Raw genomic sequence first — 20,137 nt, 5'->3', positions numbered from 1 at the left:
TTTCAGAGAGAAATTCAGAACAATCAACAGCTACAACATTTACTGTTTTTGTCCTTAAATAAGTCCCACCTGTAAGGGAGGATGAAGGCTCATGAAGAAAAATGCAGCCATTGCTTTTATTTATTTATTTATTTCTTGGAACAGCCTAATATTCCTTTTTCTTCACTTTCTGTAAAGTGATAACAAATTTTTCTTCATGCTTTGATTTGGAATAGAATGTGCAGTGTTTCCAATTCATTTGTGTGTCTGGAAATAAAAGTTATAAGGATACTAATGGACTAATATAATATGACCCCAATGAACAACTTGGGATGTGTAGCTTGTTTGTAGCTTTGGAGGCCAGGCTGGGCGAATTGGAGATTCGGCTCCGCACCTTGGAAAATCCTACAGCTAGCCAGGCCACTGTAGTCGGTGCGGACCAAGGTAGCTTAGCCGCCGTTAGCTGTCCCCCAACGGATCCCGAGCAGCCGGGAAAGCAGGCTGGCTGGGTGACTGTGAGGAGGAAGCGTAGTCCTACACAGAAGCCCCCTGTACACCACCAACCCCTTCACATCTCTAATCGTTTTTCCCCACTCGGCGACACACCCGCTGAGGAACAAACTCTGGTTATTGGTGACTCTGTTTTGAGAAATGTGAAGTTAGCGACACCAGCAACCATAGTCAATTGTCTTCCAGGGGCCAGAGCAGGTGACATTGAAGGAAATTTGAAACTGCTGGCTAAGGCTAAGAGTAAATTTGGTAAGATTATAATTCATGTCGGCAGTAATGACACCCGGTTACGCCAATCGGAGGTCACTAAAATTAACATTGACTCGGTCTGTAACTTTGCAAAAACAGTGTCGGACTCTGTAGTTTTCTCTGGGCCCCTCCCCAATCAGACCGGGAGTGACATGTTTAGCCACATGTTCTCCTTGAATTGCTGGCTGTCTGAGTGGTGTCCAAAAAATGAGGTGGGCTTCATAGATCATTGGCAAAGCTTCTGGGGAAAACCTGGTCTTGTTAGGAGAGACGGCATCCATCCCACTTTGGATGGAGCAGCTCTCTTTTCTAGAAATCTGGCCAATTTTATTAAACCCTCCAAACCGTGATTATCCAGGGTTGGGACCAGGAAGCAGAGTTGTAGTCTTACACACCTCTCTGCAGCTGCTCTCCCCCTGCCATCCCCTCATTACCCCATCCCCGAAGAGACGGTGCCTGCTCCCAGACCACCAACAACCAGTAAAAATCTATTTAAGCATAAAAATTCAAAAAGAAAAAATAATATAGCACCTTCAACTGCACCACAGACTAAAACAGTTAAATGTTGTCTATTAAACATTAGGTCTCTCTCTTCTAAGTCCCTGTTAGTAAATGATATAATAATTGATCAACATATTGAATTATTCTGCCTTACAGAAACCTGGTTACAGCAGGATGAATATGTTAGTTTAAATGAGTCAACACCCCCGAGTCACACTAACTGTCAGAATGCTCGAAGCACGGGCCAAGGAGGAGGATTAGCAGCAATCTTCCACTCCAGCTTATTAATTAATCAAAAACCCAGACAGAGCTTTAATTCATTTGAAAGCTTGACTCTTAGTCTTGTCCATCCAAATCGGAAGTCCCAAAAACCAGTTTTATTTATTATCTAATGTCCACCTGGTCGTTACTGTGAGTTTCTCTGTGAATTTTCCGACCTTTTGTCTGACTTAGTGCTTAGCTCAGATAAGATAATTATAGTGTGCGATTTTAACATCCACATAGATGCTGAGAATGACAGCCTCACCACTGCATTTAATCTATTATTAGACTCAATTGGCTTTGCTCAAAATGTAAATGAGTCCACCCACCACTTTAATCATACTTTAGATCTTGTTTTGACTTATGGTATGGAAATTGAAGACTTAACAGTATTCCCTGTAAACCCCCTTCTTTCTGATCATTTCTTAATAACATTTACATTTACTTTAATGGACTACCCAGCAGTGGGGAATAAGTTTCATTACAGTAGGCGTCTTTCGGAAAGCGCTGTAACTAGGTTTAAGGATATGATTCCTTCTTTATGTTCTCCAATGCCATATACCAACACAGTGCAGAGTAGCTACCTAAACTCTGTGAGTGAGATAGATTATCTCCTCAATAGTTTTACATCCTCATTGAGCACAACTTTGGATGCTGTAGCTCCTCTGAAAAAGAGAGCCTTAAATCAGAAGTGCCTGACTCTGTGGTATAACTCACAAACCCGCAGCTTAAAGCAGATAACCCGTAAGTTGGAGAGGAAATGGCGTCTCACTAATTTAGAAGATCTTCATTTAGCCTGGAAAAAGAGTCTGTTGCTCTATAAAAAAGCTTTCCGTAAAGCTAGGACATCTTACTATTCATCACTAATTGAAGAAAATAAGAACAACCCTGTAGCCTGTAGCCAGGCTGACAGAGTCAGAGCTCTATTGAGCCGAGTATTCCTTTAACTTTAACTAGTAATGACTTCATGACTTTCTTTGCTAATAAAATTTTAACTATTAGAGAAAAAATTACTCATAACCATCCCAAAGACATATCGTTATCTTTGGCTGCTTTCAGTAATGCTGGTATTTGGTTAGACTCCTTTTCTCCGATTGTTCTGAGTTATTTTCATTAGTCACTTCCTCCAAACCATCAACATGTCTATTAGACCCCATTCCTACCAGGCTGCTCAAGGAAGCCCTACCATTAATTAATGCTTCGATCTTAAATATGATCAATCTATCTTTATTAGTTGGCTATGTACCACAGGCTTTTAAGGTGGCAGTAATTAAACCATTACTTAAAAAGCCATCACTTGACCCAGCTATCTTAGCTAATTATAGGGTAATCTCCAACCTTCCTTTTCTCTCAACAATTCTTGAAAGGGTAGTTGTAAAACAGTTAACTGATCATCTGCAGAGGAATGGTCTATTTGAAGAGTTTCAGTCAGGTTTCAGAATTCATCATAGTACAGAAACAGCATTAGTGAAGGTTACAGATGATCTTCTTATGGCCTCAGACAGTCGACTCATCTCTGTGCTTGTCCTGTTAGACCTCAGTGCTGCTTTTGATACTGTTGACCATAAAATTTTATTACAGAGATTAGAGCATGCCATAGGTATTAAAGGCACTGCGCTGCGGTGGTTTGAATCATATTTATCTAATAGATTACAATTTGTTCATGTAAATGGGGAGTCTTCTTTACAGACTAGGGTTAATTATGGAGTTCCACAAGGTTCTGTGCTAGGACCAATTTTATTCACTTTATACATGCTTCCCTTAGGCAGTATTATTAGAAAGCATTGCTTAAATTTTCATTGTTACGCAGATGATACCCAGCTTTATCTGTCCATGAAGCCAGAGGACACACACCAATTAGTTAAACTGCAGGAATGTCTTACAGACATTAAGACATGGATGACCTCTAATTTCCTGCTTTTAAATTAAGATAAAACTGAAGTTATTGTACTTGGCCCCACAAATCTTAGAAACATGGTGTCTAACCAGATCCTTACTCTGGATGTCATTACCCTGACCTCTAGTAATACTGTGAGAAATCTTGGAGTCATTTTTGATCAGGATATGTCCTTCAATGCGCATATTAAGCAAATGTGTAGGACTGCTTTTTTACATTTGCGCATTATCTCTAAAATTAGAAAGGTCTTGTCTCAGAGTGATGCTGAAAAACTAATTCATGCATTTATTTCCTCAAGGCTGGACTATTGTAATTCATTATTATCATGTTGTCCTAAAAGTTCCCTGAAAAGCCTTCAGTTAATTCAAAATGCTGCAGCTAGAGTACTGACGGGGACTAGAAGGAGAGAGCATATCTCACCCATATTGGCCTCTCTTCATTGGCTTCCTGTTAATTCTAGAATAGAATTTAAAATTCTTCTTCTTACTTATAAGGTTTTGAATAATCAGGTCCCATCTTATCTCAGGGACCTCATAGTACCATATCACCCCAATAGAGTGCTTCGCTCTCAGACTGCAGGCTTACTTGTAGTTCCTAGGGTTTGTAAGAGTAGAATGGGAGGCAGAGCCTTCAGCTTTCAGGCTCCTCTCCTGTGGAACCAGCTCCCAATAAAGATCAGGGAGACAGACACCCTCTCTACTTTTAAGATTAGGCTTAAAACTTTCCTTTTTGCTAAAGCTTATAGTTAGGGCTGGATCAGGGTGACCCTGAACCATCCCTTAGTTATGCTGCTATAGACTTAGACTGCTGGGGGGTTCCCATGATGCACTGAGTGTTTCTTTCTCTTTTTGCGCTGTATGCACCACTCTGCATTTAATCATTAGTGATTGATCTCTGCTCTCTTCCACAGCATGTCTTTTTCCTGGTTCTCTCCCTCAGCCCCAACCAGTCCCAGCAGAAGACTGCCCCTCCCTGAGCTTGGTTCTGCTGGAGGTTTCTTCCTGTTAAAAGCGAGTTTTTCCTTCCCACTGTCACCAAGTGCTTGCTCACAGGGGGCCGTTTTGACCGTTGGGGTTTTTCTGTAATTATTGTATGGCTTTTGCCTTCAATATAAAGCGCCTTGGGGCAACTGTTGTGATTTGGCGCTATATAAATAAAATTGATTTGATTTGATGTGTGCCAAACTCTTCATCCGGGATGAACAGCCCAAAAAATGACCACGCCCTTTTTCATCCAGAGCTGTATTTTCTAAACTGCAACAGCTACGGATTTTCTGAGGTCTTGAACAGTTGAGTTATCCTCTCCTAAATGATGTGCGTATATGTCTCAGCTTGGTCCTAGACTACATAATTTTATGGTGAAGTCATGCAGACAATGACATTGTTGCAAGAGAACAAGTGGAATCTAGGCTGAGAGTCTCCTGTGTGTCTTCCTGCAAATTGTAACTGAAATTTCACATCTTGTTTTTCAGGAAATCCTTCTCTATTTCACTGTTGACAGAAAGTGTTTAATTGACTTATTCTTATTTTCCTCAGACGATGCCTCGAGTATTGATAGTGATGACGAGAGCCTTTCCTCCTCATCTGAAGGCTCATCCTCCTCCGAATCTTCATCATCTTCATCCTCTGAAAATGAGGATGAAGAGGATGGAGAAAGGGTTGAAAGTGAAGGACCGGAGACGGTGGACGAGTCAACAGTGGACAGCACAATCCTTGACCAGGAGAAGGATGATAAGTGCGACATTTTTATGGCTGAGTCTGACTTTGAGAGCTGTTACATTTGGGTATTATTCGCTTCAATTTATTTTGTTGCTCTTTTTTAGGGAAAATACAGCAGCTGCTGCTCCAAAGACGGCCATTAAAATAGGTTTGTATTACTCAAAAAAACACCTAAATCACCAACAGTTTGGTAAAGTTTAAAAAAAAGTGGACAGTCTGTCACTTAATCTGCCACAACACTCCACATATTGAAGCAGGGGTGGTGGCCAAGTGGTTAGTGCGCTTAGTTTCAGTGTGGAAGGTTCCCGGTTCAAACCCCACCATGTAATGTGGAGTTGTGTCACGAAGGACATCCGGCATAAAACTTGTAAAACCACATCAACATGCAGATCCACCTGTGCAAACAAGGGAGCAGTTATCTGCTGTTCAAATGTAAACTAAATTTTTCACCATTAGTAATATTTCACAGCACATAACCATTAAAATATTATAACAGCTGTTTAGATATAAGATCTATGTAATTGCCATAACGTGCTGCAGAATGTTGAATTGACTGGATTATTATTGTTATTGCTACAGATTTAGCACAAGTACACTCTTCATCTCACTGAAACTTCACCTTTTAAAAATGACGCGCAATCAAAAAGCTGTGTGTTGTATCCATCAAACGCTTTCATGTTTTTCCTCAGGGGAAGACAAGGACACGGCAGACGTATCTACTCCCAGCAAGCGGCCTCCGTCTCCACCTCGCTCGTCCTCCCCAGTTGTTCTTGTGCCGCCTCTCAAGAAACGCAGGAAGACAGTCTCCTTCTCCACAGAGGAAAATGACAGCAAAGCACCCCCGCCAACTGTCTCGCAGTCTCCGTCCCCCTCTCAGGTGGTGGGTGACTCTCCCCTTCTTTCTTCCAGCAGACCTCCGGACTCTCCGGTACTTGCTGCCCCAACTCCACCAGCACGTTCCATTCAGGGCATTCAGCTCCTCCCCTTCGCCTCCAAGCCAGGCGAAGCCAGTGCACTCATTGTGCCGCCATTTGGACGAACACATGAACCAGATGAGAACAGAAAGACCCAGGGAGCCTCTGTGTCTCCGCAGACCACCACTGTCAAATCCCCCAGCAAACGTGGTGCAGTCAAAGACTCCCCCAGATCTCATGCCCCTCCGGTTATGGTTTGCCTCACTGTGCAGAATTTGCCTTTAGATCATGCCTCCATGTGCAGGATGGCCTTCGAAGAAGCCCCACCCCCAATGACCGTAAAACGGGCCCGAGGAAGGCCTCGGACAACTAGTCTGTCCGCTTCCTACCGTCATTCCCTGAGAGAGGACGACGAGGACGAGAATGAAAGTGAGCAGAAGTTGAGACTCAGGGAGCAGGTGGGGGCTTCCAGCCTGCTGCAGCTGGCTACAGCGCCGGCTGCAGACCTGTCAGTGCTGGCTGACGTGGCTCTGAAAATGGACCCTGAGGCCGGGGACTCAGAGGAGACGGAGACGTCAGACGAGGCAGAGGAGCAGAAGATGGACGATCTCTTCTCTCCGGAGATGTTAGCCCTGGTTATGAGCCCAGAAGGCGTAGTGGTCCTTATGGAGCATAACTACTGTAAACCGCCAGTGATTCCTGTCCCCTCCAGTACAAAAAGGACTTCTGCCAAACAAGACCCTGCCGCTTCACTCCCAGGAGACCTCAACACAATCTCTGGGGTGCTTGAAGCGCCAGAGGAGGTCATTGGAGAGATGCTTCCATCCAGAGGAGATACAAGAGAGTATTTGTCTACAGCGGATGAGCTGCATGAGTTGGATGTTCCTTCATCAAAGAGGAGTGTTTTTGTGAAGGGTGTTGAACTTGAGAAAGACCAGAACAGAAAGAGAAACAGGTCAGACAAACAGAACCTGGAGGTTCTTTATGTGAAGAAACAGAAGGATCAGCCAACCAAGATGAAGAGGAAGAAGCAGAAGCAGAAACTAGAGGTGTGTGCAGATTTGTGTGCTTCCTGTATTTTTGCATTAGATTTCTTTAATGTCCTATTTAAACGTAGATCAGTTTTGTCTAATGCTGCAGCAGGTCCATAAATATTTGGACATGTAGGCTGAATAATTTGACTTTCCACTTTGAGCTGAGTGTGTCTACAGTAAAATTAGTTGAGCAGTGTTAAGTATATTTTATGAACTGTAAAAATGAGTTTCCATGTGTAGTTTTGTTTGTACAGAGTTCTCTGGTAGTAATGTTCTGTCTCTGCCCAGGACTCTGACTTAGACGAAGATGTGGATGTGGAGGAGTTGGAGTCTGGAGAGCTGTCCAGCTCGGACACCGAGGTGGTTGAAGAAGTGAGGAAGAGCGAACGCCTCTTTCTTCAGGAGGCCGGGGTGACATCATCCCAGCGCTGGCCGAAGCCCGAACCAGCACCCGCGCCAGTTCCTGTGAAGTTCGATAATCGCACTGAATTTGAGCAGATGACCATCTTGTATGACATCTGGAACTCTGGTCTTGATGGTGAAGACCTGACGTTACTGAGGAAGACATACGAAAAGCTGCTGCAGGACGACCACAGCTCAGACTGGCTCAACGACACCCACTGGGTCAACCACACGAATATCCTTATCAGTAATGGCCTTCTGCAAAAAATCTTTATCTGCCTGAACAAAATAATATGGGTTAGCATGCCTCCTAACATATTAAAATAATTATATAAAAGCTGTGCTACTACAGTCACAAATTATACAGTAATGAACAGTTAATGACTAGCTCATAATGTGTACCAATAAAAGCACTCACCCCCAACAGGAACATAGTGTATGTCTAATCTGCCGTCACATCACAGACAAGGGTGTTTTTTTTTTTGGGGGGTGATGAGTTTTACTCCATCTGATTGGTTGCCTGTAACACCCTACAGTGACTGCACAGCACCTTTCTGAAACATCTAGACACTCCATTATTCCCCTTAACCTTTGTCTGCACTCACCAATTTGCCAAACGCTCGTCGTAAGAGGAAGAATGCTGACACACAGCTTCGTGAGCATTTGACTGGCTGTGCCAGGAGCGAGGGTTATTACGCCATCAGCCGCAAAGAGAAGGATGTCTACCTGGACCTGGACCTGCCCGAACAGGTCATCCGGGAGGTGGAGAATGTCGACACCACGGTAACACTTGGAGATTTTATGTCTCCTATAGTTTATTGCATGGGTGGGGCAGGGCTGGTGATGAAGTTCGTGTGAGGCAAACTCTACCTGAAGTTTAAAATAGTGGTGAGACAGGATACAACAGTTGGGAGGCTTTTCAGCACTCTGCAAAAGTCTGATACACTCTGGGGTTTTTTTTACAGAGTTTGGTGGACTTCCAGCCACAGATCAGTGCTTCTAGCCGCTCCAGCCTTAGTTTGCACACCTACCCTTGGCACAGGGTGGCATGAATTCAACACAGCGAAGACTCACTGATCTGAATGATGCCAGCGTGTACATTCCGTTCTCAACTCCAGAAATTTCAAAGTGAACGTTTCTGCTCTGAGAACACATGCATCACTTTGAGTGTAGCAGAAAGCAGCACAGACTCAGTACATAGTTACTACTTCAACTCACCATGACAATAAACCTGTATTTTACACTATTCTGTACACTTTGCCTTTGTGATTGTGGGGTGCGATGGTGGGTTCATCGTGACCCTAAAAGTTACTGCCACATTTTATAAAGCAGGATGCCAACTGCGAAAAATAAACATCCGACAGTAGCAGTTGAAACCCTTGAACCATTTATTATACCCAGTGCCTCCGTTTTCATTGCCCATAAGCAATCAGACAAACTAAATATAAGGATCATTTTAAATACAGTTTTCTTTAGAAAAGTCAGTAGATGAATACAGAAACATTTCGAGAAATTGTGCATGAGCTGGACATGCCCCAACATGTCCTGTGAGGCTTCATCACGGCGTTGCTTTGCGCCATGCGGCTCCGCCGCGATGCGCGGAATTCCTCCGCTCCTCTTTCCATGACAAAAACTCCTGTAACAGTGGAATGTGCCGTTCATTTCTAAACTGGACGCTGTCTTGATCCGGTATGTCGTCTGACTAGCACAGGAATTGCGGAAGACGTGGACATCAGCACTTTTTCGGCACATTGAGACAGACGTGCGGAGGAATTCCGCGCGTTGCGGCAGAGCCGCATGGCGCAAAGCAACGCCGTGATGAAGCCTCACAGGACATGTTGGGGCATGTCCAGCTCATGCACAATTTCTCGGATACTCGCACGACTGAAAAGCCACCGAAAGCCGTCTGAAATCCACCTGAAAGCCGTCCTGTGAGACCAACATGGAGGTGGTTTTGTCCTGCGCCATGAGCGGCACGGTGGCGCATTCCTCCGCGTCTCTTTCCATGAAAATCTCCTGTAACAGTAGAATGTGCCGAAAAAGTGCTGATGTCCATGTCTCCTGCCTTTTTTGTGAAAGTCAGATGACATCCCGGATCAACAAAGCCTTCACGTTGGAAATGATCTGGTTGTTTCAGCGTGGTTTGAGCTTGTCGATCGGCACTCGGAGCGCGCCGCGCTCTCAGACGCTGTGGGTGGTCTTTAAACCGGCTGAAGCACTCCGTAATCTGTGTAATCCCCATAAAATCGTCGCTGAAAGCCATCTTAATTTTCTGAATGGTGTCCAGCTTGAGGTCTCTCACAGTTTCTGGAAAAATTTGATGCAGCAAAGCTCCAAATCGTTCAGACATTTATTCGCAATAAAAATCCGATGAGAGGGGTGGACCACTGCTCACACAAAGCCTGCTCACAGGCGACAAGCGTGAAAAAACTCACGTATGCGCACGAAGGTTCAAGCTTGGCTGATGCAATCACACGTGATTCAAATCCATATGGTTTTTGCAAAAAATAAAAAGGTCCGATACTTTTTGGACAGACCTCATACTCTGGGGGCGGTGCCTATATGCAAAAGTTCCTGGAGTAATGCAGGATTTGCCTGGATAAATCCAGCGGTACACAGGGCATTATCGGCGGCAGCAGAACACCGCCATTCTCACGCGCGTCTTAACCTGCGATTGTAAAGGATAGAACTGGGCATTAACCCCCGTTGCCTGACGTGTGTCGGATGCTACGGCGTCAAAACGCCGCTTTATTCGGCAGATTTAGTGGCATTTTATCCGCGCATTTGCGGCTAGTACGGCGCTCAATACGCCGGTGAAATGCTCCACCCCTTTCCACCGCGAAAACAGCCGTAACTACCGCAAACTTCGGTCTACGTACTGCCCGCCGACAAAACAGTCTATGTGTAACCTGGGCTTAAGTCACTAAATATGTCTCGGACTTCATTTGCATCAGTCATTGGTGAATCGTGAGGGAAGACACCCAGACAGCTTTGTGTCTTCTGTGACTGATTGGGACATCTACAAGTTCTGTGTGTTCTTTTGTGTCTACATCTGTGTGCTGTTTGTATGGATACTTTCACTAAAAACCCTTCACGTCTGCAGTTACAAGTGAATTAAAATCTATTACATATTTTGAATAGATTTCTTGGTGGGACGTACTGGACTCAAGTCCAACAGGGCTGAGCTGATTTAAGTTCAGTTTCAGCCTGTTCCTCCTCTCACACCACAGGTGAGGCAAAATAAATGAAATTTAATTGCTTGATGCCCACTGATCAGTTGCTGGAAGCCCACCAAGCTCCACAGTTCCTCGCAGCTCTCCTGTGGTTGAAGTCAGAAAGTGCAAATCCACCACATCAGGCCCTTCAACATCATTAGTGACTCATTCAATTCTCTGTCTGTATCTCAGCTACTCGGGAGGATCGACATTTTTGATTCACCATCCATCCATTTCAAAATCCTGGATTAACTCTACGTACTCATAGAAATGTTTGCTTTCTTGCTTGGTAGTTGCACAATACTGCAGAAACAGTGGCTGTTCCCAATTCAGGGGCTACATATTGCTAAGGCTGTGGCCTTTGAATAGCTGGCCTTCGGGGCCGCAGTGGCTAGAACAACCATTCTGAAATGAGCCCGTGGAGCATTTTTGTTTTTATATCATTAGCTTTTCTCGCCCCTGCACCTTGTTGTCTGGCAACCTTGACAGCTGCACGCCACAAGCTAGATTAGCAGGTGTAACCTGTAGTTTGTCCATGAGAAGCCCGACATTGCCTTTAACCCTAAAAATCAATCATTATATGTTGGGGTGGGTTAGGGGGTTTATGTTCTGCTAGTCTTTACCGTTTGGTTGTTTGGACAGTTGATTAACATGACTGGTGGACTTTTTGGGTAATTGGATGCTTCTCTTATACTTTTTCTTTGTTATTCTGTTATTGGGAGTGTGTCCAGAGTAGATGGTCAACCCCTGAGTCTGATCTGCTTGAGGTTTCTTCTAGAGCCCGACCAATATGGATTTTTTGAGGCCGATGCCGATAACAATATTTGGATGAAAAAAATGCAGATAATCGATAAATCGCCTGATTTGCCGATAAATCAGCCGGTATTTTTTTATTTTTTATTTTTAATGAATAAAATGTTCTTTTTTTGGACCCTTAACAAAAAAGTATGAGCTAAAAGCTGAAGCTTTGTCTTCATATTGATTAACTTTATAACAGAAGAATTTTCAAGTTCAAAAAATGCAGTTGGAGCAGTTAGGGGCCTATTCAAATGGGCCAACTAGTAAGGTATCACTCCTGAAAATGATCTTTGCCATATCACGTGAGGTAAATCTGCCCTACGATTGGATTTTGGAAAACCATGTGACAGAGAACCAATTCCGATTGGAGACTCACATTGCGCACGTCATCACACATATTCTATGAGGAGTACCAAGATGGCTGACAGTGGATCGAAAGTCCGCGGAGTTAACTTTTCAGCAAAAAAAAAAGTAAGTTTCTATCCCATATCATTAAAAGGTTGTTTACAATTTAGTAAAGCTTGGTCCCAGCCGTCGTATACGACGGTGTCGGCCCCAGAGGGTTAATGGCGAACGGCAGTAATTCCCAGAACCCTTCCAGACGACCAGCGAATCTGAATGTTTCAACCTCTTAACAGTAAACGAAAGTTTTTCACGCTAGAAATAAGGTCTACACAACGTGGACTTAATAAAAAGCGTGACCGACACAATGAAGCACATTTGACACATTACAACATAAACTGAGTTAATCAAACTAAGTTGAACTGAAACGGGAGAAATGTGGGGTGAATGTAATCGCAAAGTTATTACAGACAGCATCCTTATAAACTTACTTGTATGCTTTTGTCAGCCGATCAGTGCAGTGTGACGGCGAACTACGGGGGTCGGTAATGAACATATTTAAGCAGGGGTGTAAGCAGCTCTCAGTTGAATGGAGTCAGAGCTCCATCTACTGGTGCAAGGACATTTTACATTGCCGACACAAACATTATTTCAGTAACTGTTCTGTTTATGAGGACTTATCGGCGTTCTATCCGTGAAATTTCGGCCGATAGTGAGTACTTTGAAAAGGGCTTATATCGGCTGGCCGGCCTCTAGTTTCTTCCTTCATTCAAAAACCACCTCTGTGGTTAGTGTGCTTGCTTAATAGATGGGTGAAGCACCTTGGGAGCAACATGTGGTAATTTCAGGCATTACAGTTCTGTCGCTATGATGGATTTCTGTCAGTTGGGCTGCAAATAGCAGGATTCACTCTGATACAAAATCAAGGCTGGGCACAAGATATAAAATTTGCCGTGTTGACAATGTTTTTTAAAAAAATCTATTTTTAGAATAGCATCTCTGTTTTGTTTTTGTTGTTTCTCCTGGCAGTGAGTCTGTCTGTTCCTCTATGTCCTTACTGGAGGGGGAGAGTGGTGGTGTGTTTGAGTGTGTCACAGCGGCATGGTGCGACACAGCGAGCAAAGAGTAGAGTTTTAAAAACATGTTTAAAACCTTTTTTTCAAAGTCTTGTCTGAGTATCCTCGCTGTGGTTAAACTAAAAACACAGCTGCAGTCCCGTGATGCATAACAAAAAACACTAATGCCTTTTAAAAAATAAATACCCAAAATACACCTAAAATCTCTTCCTGAGGACAGCATAACATAAATGCGCCAATAAAATCTTTTTACCTCTCAATCAGGTCATGCTTTCCACATAAATACACAAATTCTTGATCCCCCGCCCCCGCTCAGAGATGGAAAGAGGGTGTTGTGGTGGGGAAGGCGTTGCCCTCAACAGCGCCCCTTAATCAAGGGTCCACTTTTGAAGACATTTTTCATACTACTACTACCACTTAAAATAATAATAATTTTAACAACTAAAATGTTTAATTTCTCTGGGCCTGTTTTACTACAGTTCTGGTCTAAGTTTAATGGATGAACCACAAGTTTAGTTAATTTAACTAAAGTGGGATGTGAAGCAATGTCTTTTTCTAATGTAATGTCTAAGCTCAGCATTACTGGGTCTGTTTGGGCTTCTCGCTTTAAAATCAGGTCAGTAAGGATGAGGGAAGCCAAAAAATATGAAAATAATTATGGCTTTTGTGGTTGGTAATCCTATCAAACATGTAGGTTGTGATGTCAAAATGGTTAAAGCAATTAGAAAATGTGCAAAATAAAATACAAATACACACATTAAGTAGTACAACTAAATTAGGGGGGTCAGGGTGAGAAAATAGTCATCAAAAAACCTTCCAGAATGCATCCCTGGACATCAAAAACCCAAAGTTTTCTGGGGGCCTTGAGTGACCCCAATTTTCAGTTCCTGCCTACAGCCTGAGATTTTAATTGTTATTGAATGAAGTAAAATCTGTAGAAAAGCCGTCCCCTTAAAATGTCTTTATCCTGAAGCATTTAATGGGCAGGTTAAAGTCCATCCATCCATCCATTTTCTTCCGCTTTATCCGGAGTCGGGTCGCGGGGGCAGCAGCTCAAGCAAAGCCGCCCAGACCTCCCGATCCACACACACCTCCTCCGGGGGAACCCCAAGGCGTTCCCAAGCCAGCCGAGAGATGTAGTCCCTCCAGCGTGTCCTGGGTCTTCCCCGGGGCTTCCTCCCAGTGGGACGTGCCCGGAACACCTCTCCAGTGAGGCGTCCAGGGGGCATCCGGAAAAGATGCCCGAGCCACCTCAACTGACTCCTTTCGACGTGGAGGAGCAGCGGCTCGACTCCGAGCTCCTCCCGAGTGACCGAGCTCGTCACCCTATCTCTAAGGGAGCGCCCAGCCACCCTCTGGAGGAAACTCATCTTGGCCGCTTGTACTCGCAATTTCGTTCTTTCGGTCATGAGCCAAATCTCATGACCATAGGTGAGGATCGGAACGTAGATCGATCTGTAAATCGAGAGCTTTGCCCCCCTAGTCAGCTCTCTCTTCACCACGACTCGGCTGCAAACCGCCCCAGTGCACGCTGAAGGTCCTGATTTGACGAAGCCAACAGAACCACATCGTCTGCAAACAGCAGAGACGAGATTCTGTGGTTCCCAAACCAGACCCCCTCTACACCCTGGCAGCGCCTAGAAAATCTGTCCATAAAAATAATGAACGGAACCAGTGACAAAGGGCAGCCCTGGCGGAGGCCAACGTGCACTGGAAACAAGTTTGACTTACTACCGGCAATGCGAACCAAGCTCCTGCTGTGGTCGTACAGGGACCGGATAGCCCTTAGCAAAGGACCCCAGACCCCGTACTCCCGGAGCATTCCCCATAGGGTGCGCCGAGGGACACGGTCGAATGCCTTCTCCAGATCCATAAAACACATGTGGACTGGTTGGGCAATCTCCCATGAACCCTCGAGCACCCGATGGAGCGTGTAGAGCTGGTTCAGTGTGCCGCGACCAGGACGAAAACCACACTGCTCCTCCTGAATCTGAGGTTCAACCATCGGTCGAATTCTCCTCTCCAGTACTCTGGAATAGACCTTACCGGGGAGGCTGAGGAGTGTGATCCCCCTATAGTTGGAACACACCCTCCAGTCCCCCTTCTTAAACAGAGGGACCACCACCCCGGTCTGCCAATCCAGAGGCACTGTCCCCGATCGCCACACGATGTTGCAGAGGCGTGTCAGCCAAGACAGCCCCACAACATCCGGAGACTTAAGGTACTCAGGATGGATTTCATCCACCCCAGGAGCGTTGCCACCGAGGAGCTTTCTAATCACCTCGGTGACTTCAGCCTGGGTAATGGATGAGTCTGCCTCCGAGTCCCCAGTTTCTGCTTCCTCTTCGGAAGACGTGACGATGGGATTGAGGAGATCCTCGAAGTACTCCTTCCACCGCTCGACAACATCCCCAGTCAGGGTCAACAGCTCCCCACCCGCACCGTAAACAGTGCTGGTGGAGAGCTGCTTCCGCCTCCTGAGGCGTCAGACGGTTTGCCAGAATCTACTCGTGGCCGACCGATAGTCCTCCTCCATAGCCTCCCCGAACTCCTCCAAGACCCGAGTTTTTGCCTCTGCGACCGCACGGGCTGTGGCACGCTTGGCCTGCCGGTACCTGTCAGCTGCCTCTGGGGTCCCACCTACCAACAAAGATAAGTAGGAGTCCTTCTTCAGCTTGATGGCATGCCTTACTTCCGGTGTCCACCACCGGGTTCGGGGATTGCCGCCGCGACAGGCACCAGAGACCTTGCGACCACAGCTACGAGCAGCCGCATCGACAATGGAGGTGGAGAACATGGTCCACTCGGACTCCATGTCTCCAACCTCCCCTGGGATCTGGGATAAGCTCTCCCGGAGGTGGGAGTTGAAAACCTCGCTGACAGAGGGTTCCGCCAGTCGTTCCCAGCAGACCCTCACGATACGTTTGGGCCTGCCAGGTCTTACCGGCTTCCTACCCTCCCAGCGGATCCAACTCACCACCAGGTGGTGATCAGTCGACAGCTCTGCCCTCTCTTCACTCGAGTGTCCGAGACACGTGGCCGAAGGTCAGATGATACGACTACAAAGTCGATCATCGACCTCCGGCTCAGGGTGTCCTGGTGCCACGTGCACTTATGGACACCCTTGTGCTCGAACATGGTGTTCGTGATGGACAAACTGTGACTAGCACAGAAGTCCAACAACTGAACACCACTCGGGTTCAGATCGGGGAGGCCGTGCTTCCCAATCACCCTCCTCCAGGTCTCACTGTCGCCGCCCACGTGGGCGTTGAAATCCCCCAGGAGAACAATGGAGTCCCCAGTCAGAGCGCTATCTAGTACCCCCCCCAGGGACTCCAGGAAGGTCGGGTACTCTGCACTGCCGCTGGGCCCGTAGGCCGAGACAACGGCGAGAGACCTGTCCCCGACCCGAAGGCGTAGGGACGCGACCCTCTCGTTCACCGGAGTGAACTCCAACACTTGACGACTGAGCTGGGGAGCACTAAGCAATGCGACCCCAGCTCTCCGCCTCTCCCTGTGGGCGACGCCAGAAAAATGAAGCGTCCAGCCCCTCTCCAGGAGTTGGGTACCAGAGCCCAAGCTGTGCATGGAGGTGAGCCCGACTATCTCTAGTCAGTATCTCTCAACCTCCCGCACAAGCTCAGACTCCTTCCCCCCTAGCGAGGTGACATTCCACGTCGCAACAGCCAGGGGCTGTGAGCATGGACCGGGCCGCCGGGCCACCCGTCCTTGACCGCCACCCAATCCTCTCTGCACCCGACCCCCATGGCCCCCTCTGCAGGTGGTGAACCCACAGGAGGGCGGGCCAATGTCACTCTTTCGGGCTGAGCCCGGCCGGGCCCCATGGGCTAAGGCCCAACCACCAGGCGCTCGCGCGCGAGCCCCAACCCCAGGCCTGGCTCCAGGGTGGGACCCCGGCTCCGCCATACCGGGCGACGTCACGGTCCTTGATCTTTTACTGGTCATGGAGGTTCTGAACTGTCCTTAGTCCCCCTCTAACTGCCACCTTATCGTGGTGGGGGAGTTTGCGTACCCGGATGATCCTAGGAGCTATGTTGTCGGGGGCTTTGTGCTCCTTGTAGGGTCTCCCAAGGCAAACAGGTCCTAGGTGACGGGTCAGACTAAGGGCAGGTTAAAGTCTTTGTATAATATGATGCTGCATTAGAAAAGAGCAGAAGTTCTCATCTAAATCTAATCTTGTTCAGCAGAAGAACAAACTGCTGTTTTCTTAGCTGTCTGCACCTTGTTTTACCTTAAACTCTGGGACACAATCACAAAAAGGTTTCTGTTAAAAGGTCGATGATAAACAGTTTGATTTGGCTGTGTATTAAAAAAAAGTCATTTATTTATTTATTTATTTGCTTTAATCCCTGTAATTTGGTGTTATTGAAATAAATTGAACGGACTCCTGGGATTATCATGCCTAATCATGCCTATTATGATGTATGTATCCGTAGAAGGGTGCAGTCCCTGGATGGGGACACAGGCTGTGTCAGTCCAGTCGTATCTGTCCTCAGTTGCTGGTTGCACATTAACAAACACAGCAACAAGATCAAAGTGCATCTTGGTTCCATGATCATCCAGGTCACAGCATTTTGATCAGGTGTTGATGTGTTGTCTTGTTAAACTCTTTGCTATCTGCCCCCCTCCCCCCCATCCTCAGGGAACCAACCGTCTCCTGTCTGAGAGACGTTCAGAACAGCGCCGCCTCCTCACTGTCATCGGCACGCCGGCTGTGATGGACTCTGACCTGCTCAAACTGAACCAGCTGAAGGTACGGCCCTTCACACCAACGCCAGCTGACGTGGTGACAGATCTGTCAGCGTTACACGAGTGTAGATATCCCCTGAGACGTGTGGGGAACCCGAGGCCAGAACCAGCCTGACACATAAACACCTACAAATCTGAAATATGCTCATCTCATACCGGTATCCTATCATTTGTAGGTGTCAATGCAGGTTTTATGAGGAAGCTCAAATTAATTGTAGCAACACTCTGTACAAGATGCGTAATGCTAATATGAGCCGACTGTGCAATCTTTTTATTTATTGCTCATGTACAGTTCCGCAAAAAGAAGCTTCGTTTTGGACGCAGCAGGATTCACGAATGGGGCCTGTTCGCCATGGAGCCCATCGCTGCCGACGAGATGGTCATTGAGTACGTGGGTCAGAACATCAGACAGGTATGTTATTAAAGTTTTCACCGCTTTCAGATCAATGCTTACTGAGCTCCTAATGATCGGTGACTAGTCTCCGGGCGGTAGACCTGGATTAGATTCAGGATCTGTCTGTGTCCTTGGACAAGATGGTAGTGAGACCTTGGTCCACCCATCTATAAGTGGGTGCCAGCATTAGCTGAGGAAGTAACCCGCAATGGACAGGTACCCCGTCCAAGGGGAGACGCAGACTGTCATCCACTTCACGCTATGGAATCGGGGATCAGCATAAAGGATTTATTTCTGATTTATTATTTAATTTAGATTTTTTTTTTCTTTTTTTCGGAATGTTGGCTGTTGAGTCTGAGACAGTAACGATGTGCGACTTGGTCGGGTATTTATTTATATTTATTTATTTCTGGTGTCCAGATGGTGGCTGACAATCGAGAGAAGCGTTACGCTCAGCAGGGCATCGGCAGCAGCTATTTGTTCAGGGTGGACCACGACACCATCATCGATGCCACCAAGTGTGGAAACCTGGCGCGATTCATCAACCACTGCTGCACAGTGAGTGTGAACCACCGTCGTACATCTTAGTAACGGCTGTTGCAGTTCGGCTCTGACTGTGCCGCTGCTTTCTGTTTTTTTTTTTCCTCTCCAGCCAAATTGCTATGCCAAGGTGATCACCATCGAGTCCCAGAAGAAGATCGTGATCTACTCCAAGCAGCCCATCGCCGTCAACGAGGAGATCACCTACGACTACAAATTCCCCCTGGAGGAGAACAAGATCCCCTGCCTGTGTGGGACCGAGAACTGCCGCGGGACACTCAACTAGCAGACACGCCTCTTCCTGAACTTTGCACCAGGAGTGGACGTGTGTCTCCGGGGAGACAAAGCCAACTTCCTCAAATCTGCCGTCACTCCTCCGGACGGCTGCAGCGCCTCCTCGCAGAACCCAGGAAACAGACGCACACACTTGCACTTTTCACGCACACTTTTCTCTCACTTGCCGGTTTGTCAAGCCGAGGCTTTGGCTCCGCCCTCGGCTGCTCCTGCTGCAGTATTCACAGACGTGATAGGTGGTTTTGACCAAGTCGCTCCATGCAGCCATGAAAGGTTTTGGGTTTGTTTTGTTTGTTTGTTTCCCTGATACAAATACCCTGATGAGGGAAGAAGATGAAAACATAAAAAAAATAAAAATAATAATCACTGGTGTCAAATATCCCTCTGCACCCGCCCAGCCACGCCCACAGAAACATTTTAACATTTTAAGAGCTTTTAAAGGTGACACATTCACGCAGTTTGGTTTTCAGTTATTCAACATGTTCAAGCGACGATTATTTGAAGCTTTTTTGTTTTTTTTTATAATTTGTTGTGTTCTATAATATTACTGTTTATATTAGTTATTTTATAGCTGAAATGAGCTTCATTTTACCAGAATCTTCTCCTCTGTGCTTTGTGATTTATCCCCACCCCCCAAAAAACCCTCCATCTTCCCTTTACTGTGTGATTAACATTTTTTAAAGAAGGCAAAGTCCGTTCAACTTTTTTTTTCCACCCAGATGTCAGTCTGTGTAGTGTCTCATTTTTCGCCTGCACAACGAGAGAATTTGCCCTTCGCCCGTTCCTTCAGTTGAAACTGTGTCACCACAAAGGTGTTGTTCCAACACTGTGCTCGTTTGGTTGTGTGTTTAGCTGTTTGTTGTGTCCTTGTTTCGTTAATCGTCCGCCAGCTGTCATGGAACAGGTTTTTTTTTTATTTTTTATTATTATTATTATTACCACAGACCCCCCCCCCCCCCCCCCAATACCCCATTTGTGATCAACGTTGTTTGTTTTAGTCACTCTTTGTAGGTTTTTTTTTGTTTGTTTGTTTGTTTAAGGTAAATTTGGAAAATTTGGGCACCCATTTCAGAAAAAGCATTTTACATACAAGCGGAGGTTACGTAAAATAAATGTCCGGCAATAAATGAAAGTCCTGCAGTGGGTTTATCATGCTGCAGGATGGTCATCTACAGCTCTTGTTTTGTCTCCGTCCAGCACCCACCCCCCCTTTATTTTTCCTTCCAGAGAGAAAACTGCTATT

The 20,137-nt window shown here is 46.1% G+C and overlaps 1 protein-coding gene across 1 annotated transcript in view; it reads left to right on the top strand.

Moving 5' to 3' along the window:
* setd1a (SET domain containing 1A, histone lysine methyltransferase) overlaps positions 1-19,796 on the top strand; it is a 40,613-nt gene extending 20,817 nt beyond the window's left edge. Inside the window, exons 13-21 of the mRNA XM_034190565.1 lie at positions 4,933-5,131; positions 5,220-5,263; positions 5,805-7,078; positions 7,352-7,700; positions 8,067-8,248; positions 17,560-17,670; positions 17,959-18,078; positions 18,481-18,618; positions 18,713-19,796. Coding sequence (XP_034046456.1) covers positions 4,933-5,131; positions 5,220-5,263; positions 5,805-7,078; positions 7,352-7,700; positions 8,067-8,248; positions 17,560-17,670; positions 17,959-18,078; positions 18,481-18,618; positions 18,713-18,886 — 2,591 coding nt within the window. The 3' untranslated portion in view covers positions 18,887-19,796. The remainder of the gene's footprint in view (positions 1-4,932; positions 5,132-5,219; positions 5,264-5,804; positions 7,079-7,351; positions 7,701-8,066; positions 8,249-17,559; positions 17,671-17,958; positions 18,079-18,480; positions 18,619-18,712) is intronic.
* The last annotated feature ends 341 nt before the right edge of the window (positions 19,797-20,137 follow it).

The sequence above is a fragment of the Thalassophryne amazonica genome, chromosome 16, assembly GCF_902500255.1.
Source record: "Thalassophryne amazonica chromosome 16, fThaAma1.1, whole genome shotgun sequence".
Classification (NCBI taxonomy): Eukaryota; Metazoa; Chordata; class Actinopteri; order Batrachoidiformes; family Batrachoididae; genus Thalassophryne; species Thalassophryne amazonica.
This window is presented reverse-complemented; position numbering and strand designations above follow the sequence as displayed.